The sequence below is a fragment of the Anoplophora glabripennis genome, unplaced genomic scaffold (genome assembly GCF_000390285.2).
Source record: "Anoplophora glabripennis isolate ALB-LARVAE unplaced genomic scaffold, Agla_2.0 scaffold84, whole genome shotgun sequence".
In the NCBI taxonomy this organism is placed as follows: domain Eukaryota; kingdom Metazoa; phylum Arthropoda; class Insecta; order Coleoptera; family Cerambycidae; genus Anoplophora; species Anoplophora glabripennis.
Window position 1 is genome coordinate 181,803 of NW_019416213.1, and position 8,506 is coordinate 190,308.

General features: G+C 32.0%; 2 protein-coding genes across 2 annotated transcripts; both read left to right on the forward strand.

The window, feature by feature from the left end:
- Window positions 1-683: 683 nt before the first annotated feature.
- Window positions 684-2,312, forward strand: LOC111692376. The gene is made up of 2 exons (XM_023456359.1): window positions 684-951; window positions 1,186-2,312. Exons 1-2 carry the CDS (start codon window positions 684-686, stop codon window positions 2,310-2,312), a joined length of 1,395 nt encoding a protein of 464 aa, XP_023312127.1.
- Window positions 2,313-4,566: 2,254 nt separating this feature from the next.
- LOC108904466 (metaxin-1) lies at window positions 4,567-5,711 on the forward strand. The gene has a single exon (XM_018707039.1). It carries the CDS (start codon window positions 4,693-4,695, stop codon window positions 5,581-5,583), a length of 891 nt encoding a protein of 296 aa, XP_018562555.1. The 5' UTR covers window positions 4,567-4,692; the 3' UTR covers window positions 5,584-5,711.
- The last annotated feature ends 2,795 nt before the right edge of the window (window positions 5,712-8,506 follow it).

The following is an 8,506-nucleotide window of genomic DNA, read 5'->3' on the forward strand; positions in this document are numbered from 1 at the left end:
CTAAAATAAGCACTTACTAAACTTTCGTGGTCGGCTATAAAGAAACTAACAAAATAAAGTAAATAAAGTACTATATTTGGTTTCATTATTGTTACTGGGCGCATTTTCTATCCAATCATACCGAAAAGTGTTTAGGTTTTGTCAGTAAGTCGCTGATTGCGTGCCTTTTTCCTTTTTTTAGAATGACACGAAAAACTGTTTAAGGTACCTAGACCAAATATGGGCACTGATCCAAATATGGGCACTTTCTAAGAATTTGCTAAAAAACAGTTATTTCCTCAAATACCAAAGTTCTCTACGACGAGTAAGGTTAAATAGGTCTTCTCTATAAGTTAAGTATTCTACGGATCACGAGAGGGCGTTCTGATAATTACCATTAGCAGAACTGTCAACAACAGACGTGAGAGTAGTAATTTCGGTGAATGTTTATTAATTTTGCCGTAAAAATATTTACAAAATGTTAACTATTGTATGTCAATGTATAGCTAAATGTATGTACTTGCATGTAAAAGTTTAGGTTTTTTTCTACCTCATTGAAGAAAAAAGTTTTGATAAGAGAACTGACAAAATCTTAATGTGCCAAATATGGGCACTACCGCATGTTCCAAATATGGGCAGTGCCCATATTTGGAACATTTTTTTTAGCTGAACAAACGTGAATAGGTATTGTTTTCTTTTAGAAAATGCCACCAAAAAAAAGAGCGCAATGGAGTTCAGAGACTTTGGCTGCTGCTGTTACAGCAATTGAGCAAGGAATGAAAATAAAGCGGGCATCAATAAACTTTGGAATACCACGCAGTACATTACAACGACATGCCAGAACTGGAAATAAGGTTAAAAGTTTGGGTCGCAAGCCTATCTTGAGCAAGGAACAAGAAGAAGAGCTGTGCTCTAGGATATTTAGATTAGCTGAGATAGGAATGCCTCTGACATCAAAAGTGTTACGCAGAAGTGTATACACATTTTGCCACACAAATAATATTCAGTGGCTAACCAGCAAACAAAATTTACCTCTAGTAGGAAGAAAATGGCTTAAGCTATGCCTATGAAACATTAAATAGAGTTATGACAGAGCTAGATATTATGGACAAACCGCACCTTATATTTAATATGGACGAGAAAGGGTGCCAGCTAACTGTTCATAAGGAACCAATAATATTAACTCTAAAAGAGTACCTTTTGTAGCACCAGAACACGCCAAAAATGTGACAGTGGTATCTTGTGGGAATGCTTTAGGCCAAGTAATACCACCCGTCATTCTTTTCAAAGGCAAAAGGAATAAACCTGAATTTTCGGATAATCTTCCTCCTGGAGCTAAAGTATTCATGACTCAAAAAGTGAGCATGACTTGTGCTACATTTGTTGAATGGGTTCATCACTTTGCCGAACATAAACCTCCAGGAAAGGTACTTTTAATTTTTGATGGAGCTAAATCCCATTTAGATGCGAATATTGTTACTGCTGCAGACGAAGCTAATATAACGTTATTGTGTCTTCCGAGCAACTGCACCCATGAATTACAACCTATGGATAAGTCAGTGTTTCGTTCATTTGAGTACCACTGGGACGATGAGCTACAACGCTTTTGGGGCGTTCGTCCAGACAGAAAACTAACCAAATCAAGTTTTGGCATTGTGTTTTCTAAAGTTTGGCCAAAAGCGACTACACCATCAAATGTAGCAGCAGGATTTCGAGCAACTGGCATATATCCATTTGACCCAACTATAATACCAGAAACCGCATTTGCACCATCAACGATATCAAAGAGACCTCAAGAAGATCCTGAGAAAAACATTGCAAATCATCCCGTTGTAGCTTTCACTAAACCTTCAACTTCTGAGGATCGTCAAGACATCAGTTCCACAGACGAAGATAGTGACTTAGAAGCATCATCGTCGTCAATTTCTTCTCCGGCACATGTTACTGCCGAAGAATCCAGTGACCATTCAGATGGTAACCATTCACAATCTTTTTCAGAGTTGCTTCCAACTCCAGATCTTTCTACAAAGTCCACAGCTAAAAATCCTGCCAAAAAAGCCATTAATTACAAGGCTGTTCAAGTAACAAAAGCACTGTTTTCTGACGATGAAACAATCACAGCCAAATTAAAAGGTAAATCTAAGAAGAAAAATACATCTTATAGTGCTTTGTCAAATCCCAATGAATCCTGGTATTGTGTTTTATCTAATGAGGATCGACAAATAGACATGAGACAATGTACCCTATGTACTACTTGGGTACATGAGGAATGTTGCGGCTTGACCTCAAAGGATAAAATAAAAAATTTCAAGTGCCCGACATGTGAAACTTAAGCTGTTAAAATATTTCAGTATTTAGGTTTTGTACTTTACAAAATTTATAGGTATGTTATTGTTATTTTTTATGTTTCCAGAATGCAATGTTTTATTTTATTTTTTTTTTTAATAAAATAAGTTTATGCGTTGTTTATACCACATCAATATCTTATTTTCATATGAATGAAAAAAATGTTCCTATTACCTAATCACTTGCCCCAAATATGGGCACCTAATGCCCATATTTGGACACCCTGGTCCTAATATGAGCATTAGCGTTTTTTTTATTTATTTTTTTAAACAAACTGTATTACAATTTGATCAATTCTTTACACATTTTATAATTTCTCATGATCTAAGGAATATCTACAAGTAATTTAGTTATTTTATAACAAATACTGTAATTATAAAAAAATAATTTGCTTAGGGATGCCCATATTTGGTTCGGTTACCTTAGATTTTGAAGTGCGTGAGCTCCTTTTTTTTGGACCTGGATATATTAATCTAACCATAATAAGAGATTAAACTAACCATAATATGAGACTGTTCGTGAAAAATAGCTTAACCGTTCATTCATAAATTGATTTTTACCGATACGCCATCTATTTGCAATCAACAGAACTAAATGTCAAATAACTACCAAAACCATAATGAATATCTGAAATAATCTTATTCCAATATAACTTATTAAGTAAGCAAGCACTGAGCAAATACAAAATATTTAATCAGTATATTTTGTAGAAGACAACAAAGTAAATATGAACTTGCTTCACTAATTCCATAATAAAATAATAATTTGTTTTGAAACACGTAAAAATCGCTCATGTTTTTAAAATAATTACGCTGTAAATATTTGTTTATCTCACTTTATTTTTACTTCGTTGCTATTGTTTTATAATCTCTTTCCGCTAATTTAAAAAGGTAGGTATACTGGAATAAAAACTGGTTTATGTCCTTTGTAATGTAGAATACAGACAATCGCAATACCTAATTTCTAGTTTAATAACGATATTTTTTCTCATATTTTTGGTCGTACACAAACATGACAATATTCTGCATGGTTACGACGACAAATCCCCTAAAAAAACAATAACTTTTCGCAGCAACATGTCGAAATATCTGCATTTTTCATTACTCGTTCATTGCAAAGAGCAAGGAACATGCAGAATGCAATTTCGCGCGATTGCGATAAAATTGAAAAGTCCGCCTGGCGTTGTTCCTAAGCTGGCAAATACCTACCTATACGTACCTATTGTCGAGTACATGTATGTGACATACCTACCAAAGGATGTAGGAAACGGAAGCTTAATTTAAAATTATATTTTCTGTTTAAAATCCAAGGCGTAATGAATCAGGAAACCGTGTCAAAGATCATTTTTTGCGAGAAGTTTCCATCGAATAATACCTGGGAAAATAGCGAGCTGACATCTAGATATTAAAAATTCCATAGACAATTTATAGGATGGAAATATGCAGTTTCAAAGCTGCTGCAATATTTTAGGTTAAAAATGGTTCAAACGATTCCATCTCAAACATAAATCACAAGCATTTAAAAACGTTCATTCACCGACTAAAATACCCTTATTTATTTAATTGAAGTCATGCTACATGCGCTCATGAAGAAAATATTTTAGTACCGAAATTTAAAAGCCTAAAGGAACATTTTTCACAATTAAAAAAATGTCACTTAACCCATGAAATAGTCTCTAAATAATTGTTACACGACCCTGGTCCATGTTTGTTCCAAGAAACGTACCTGTCCTTCCTATGCTCCAAATGTAATCTCGTTTACAGCTACAATTTCAACTTAATTAAATCAAGAGTGACTAATAACCATCTAAAGGGATAACATACGACAAGCTGTGTAGGTAATTATCCTCTGAGTTCCTATAATTCAACGCTTATTTGACTGACATCAATCCTGCCCTCTAACACGCTTGATTTGATTAAAATACGACGCAGCCCAAGTAAACGTTACCTTCACTAACAGATTATTACAGCCAAATATGCGCTTACAGCCTAACCAATTTTTATTAGGACATTTCTTCTTAATATAACAGGTGCATATGCAACCAGGATTACAAATGCACTATTGAAGTGTGTTGAAAACACCTTAAATTAAAACTCAAACAGGTGTTTCAAATATGCAGTATTTAGAAATCTCGATAGCACTGAACATTACAACTGAGTTAGCTCTGAGCATTTTAAATTTTATTATTGGCGCTGGTGACTATCATCGATACAAACGCTGCTCTGTTTTACCGACCATGTATCGACCCATTCGCTCATGCTTTATTTGTCAAATGTAAAAGTAATGTAACCTCAAAAAGCCCAGTTGCCTGTTCTTTAAAGTATTAGTGTGTGAAACAACTCAATTTGTATAAAACGTCGCCATAAAATGAGTCAACAAGAAAAATTCCAGTTGTACGTGTACGACGGTGACTATTCCCTGCCTTCTCTCGACGTCGAATGCTTAAAATCGATACTGTACACCGCCGTAGCCGAGGTGCCTGTCCAAGTGAGGTTATTAAACAACTTTAAACATTGTGTATTCTACAATGCGCCGACATTCGTTCACAAGAATTTGCTGTTTAAGTCGTTTCACGAGATGATGTTATATTTGAGGACTTTAAACTACAACATTGACAACAAACTGAGTTCGAAACAATCCAGTGAATCCCTGGCATTAACCAATTTGGTCCAGTCTAAGTTGAAACCCGTCACTGAGTTCGTGTATTGGTTGGATCAAAGAAACAGTGACGAATTCACAAATATATGGTTCATGAAATCTTTACCTATACCGTTTAATTATATGCGTACGAGGAAATTCAAAGACCAAGCGATGAACTTAATGGAAATTTTATATCCTACGGAGACTAATCTCGATTTATTAAAGGAATATCTGCAAAGAATGGCAACGGAGTGCTTATCATCACTTTCAACGAGGCTAGGGACTAGTGAATATTTTTTTGGGACCAAACCGACTACATTAGACGTTATAGTGTACGCCTACTTGGCACCGTTAGTAAAACTACCATTTCCTTCAAACGAAATCAACAATATTATTAATATGTGGCCAAACTTAATCAACTTCGTAAAGCGAATCGACACTACTTATTTCCCAAATCTGCCTAAGCAGCCGAAGTACCTCAAACAACCCGAGAAGACAACCAGTAGCGATGAAGATGTGTCGTATGTGGCAATTTTAATTCTTACAGTCAGTGCTACCTCGCTGTTATTGGGATTTGCATTTAGTAAGGGTATCATTTCATCCAATATATTACAGTAAATACAAAAATTTTTTAATTAGGTATGTATATTAAATTATTCTGTTAAACCGTCGTTTGTTTTGCTGTAGTTTTGTTTGTTACCTTGTACAATAAAGACTGAACTTTGTAAATACACTCTTTTTGATTGCGAGAATTTATTTGTTTTATTTAAAAAGAAATGAAACCCATAAACATACTGCAAACAATATTTGGGATATCTATGTTTATAAATTAATTCTTAAAAAATAAACAGGTACTTAAACAATTTTTTTTCAGGCTATCTAGATCTTTGTTAATGTAAAAATTATTTATGAATTAATTTTTAATAGGCACATGGTGGTCCATTAATGTAACAAACTGCAGTAGCTCTGTTATTGACATATACAAAAATATTCAAAAAAGAGTTTAAATAGATAATATCTTTCAAATTCTAAACAGAATATACAGGGTAAAGAAATATACAGGAGTATGAAAATGTAGCAGCGAGGAAACAATTATTTTTTTTTAAATGGAAGATTATCGAAAAATTCTGCCAAACATGGTGTAAATAGTTTTATATTCAATAAAAGCATTATCTTTTTTAAAAGTTTTTCTATTATTTGTAGTAATTTTCTGTTGATAATAATTAAAATTATATCATGAAATTTAACAGTAGATAATAAATACAGCCTTTTCACAATTTTTATAAAGTCAATATTAGCAAAATAACTAGAAATAACATAATAAAAGTTGGGTAATATAAAATGTAGAAAAAGAAATGTCTATTAAATACAGGGTGTCCCATTTGAAAAATCAGAGAACTGTTTTAAATTTGCAAAGTTGGCATATATATAGAGAACACATGGTAAAAATAAAGGACATCTTTCGAAATCTAGGATGGTTAGCTATCTGTTGTCTTTCATATTGACAAAAATTTTAATCTACACTATTACCATTTAAACTATTTAAAGAAATTGTAGTAAATTAAAATAGGTGATATATACAGGGCGTACAGAAAATTTGTATATCAAATCCGATAAATTAGGTCTTCCCCTACAAAATGTCCAATTTGCACAAAAAAATAAACCTATGTTTCCGGAAAACTAAATTTTGCTGTCAATTTTTGTCTAAAAATCAAAATATCTCGTGCTATATGTTTTCAACTTAAAAATAAATGCTCTTTCTAAAAATGCAATAATATACAGGGGGTTCCATTTAAAATAGGAAAGTTGCTATCGACTTCCGGTATAACCGGAAGTACGATGACCTTGAAAATATTTTAGCTTGGTCGCGGCCTGTATAACACCACCACAATTTCAAAAAAGTCCTTCGAGCGGTTCTCAGATGTCAATGTTCTATTTTTTGGACAATTTTTCTGGTATTATACCTGTTATCAAAAAGGCCATGACCAGAAAACTACAAAAACAATTAAGATAACTCGACATTTGTCAAGTTAGTTGTCAAATTATCGTTATGTCTGTAATAGTTTTTGCTGAAAATTTAAATAAAAGTACCCGGACATCGTTTAAATTATACTAATGAGGATTATTATAATTTGTTATTTATGGACAATGTGACAAAGTAGTTTCCAGAATATGTAGAGAATTTGCTGCTTGGTGTCTTGTCAGTATAGACCTAATTTAAAAGTTATAAATCAACATAAACAAATGTCACAAATTTTGAATTATACAACTATACAGTGATAAACCACACTGTATAATTGTATAATTCAACATTTGTGACATTTGTTTATGTTGATAATCTAAACATATTGATATTGGTAAGTATTAAAATTTATGATAGAAAAAATTTAATCATCTTTTTGTTTCAAAAGATATACATATACTTAAACATTTATTTTAAATTTAAACACAATGAGGAGATAGGTATGCAAATTTATTTATTTTTTCCTGTAATGACTAATTTGACTAAAAATATATGATTTTAAGACTACCAAAAATTAAATGTGCTTAACAAGAGCCACTTATACAGTGTGTCCTGAAAAGTAAAACATTATTTTATTTATAAATTTATGTTAAAATTTTATTTGGTATTATAACCAAAGAATAGTTATTGGATGTTTTCCAAAATCCCAATAGGCTGTAAGAAATATCAAGAAAACAATACTAATTAATTACCAATGGTACAAATATCAAGCATGATTCCATAATTTAAAAAAATAACTTTAAATAAAATTAATTTATAATCCAATAACGGAATAGAAAATATCAGTAAAATTTTATAGTCTTCCAGTCTGAATTAAATATATTTTGATTAATTTTTATTACGTTTCGACTGTTTTGCGATCTTGATTAGTTATCCAAGTCAAGGTTTTAGTGGGATAAAGATCAATAAATAAAAGAACACTATATTTTAAATCATTGCCAACGTTTCGGTGTTATTTTACATCATCCTCAGGGCTCGAAATTTGAAGTGTCCTTTGTCCAACTTAACAGTTCTAAAAATTAAGAAGATCGTATCTAGACACTTATATGTGTACTTATAATTCATGGAACAATTGCAATGTGGTTTTCTTTCACAGTAAAAATTGTTGTAATCTTCTTAATATTTAGAACTGTTAAGTTGGACAAAAGACACTTCAAATTTCGAGCCCTGAGGATGGTGTAAAATAACAACAAAACGTTGGCAATGATTTAAAATATAGTGTTCTTTTATTTATTGATCTTTATCCTACTAAAACCTTGACTTGATTAATTTTTATATATAGAGAAGTTTTTGATACAATTACGAAAATTATAAGTAGGTACGTATGTCTAAACTATCTAAGTGATATGAAATAAGGTAATCATTTTTTCCAAGTTCATTGAATTTACAGCCTTCTCGGAATTACTAATAATATTATTTCGATATTTCGAAAGATGTTTGGAGTCATTTTTACATTTTTAAGAAGTTGAACATTCTCTATACAAAATCAAGAAAGTAGTAAAAAAATTGTGGGACATT

What these genes read in the sequence shown, in the direction of transcription:
- LOC111692376 (XM_023456359.1), top strand. Translation starts at nt 684, where the DNA reads ATGCCACCAAAAAAAAGAGCGCAATGGAGTTCAGAGACTTTGGCTGCT. An exon ending in ATCAAAAGTGTTACGCAGAA is followed by an intron (nt 952 to 1,185) that starts GTGTATACACAT and finishes TACCTTTTGTAG; the next exon opens with CACCAGAACACGCCAAAAAT.
- LOC108904466 (XM_018707039.1), top strand. Translation starts at nt 4,693, where the DNA reads ATGAGTCAACAAGAAAAATTCCAGTTGTACGTGTACGACGGTGACTAT.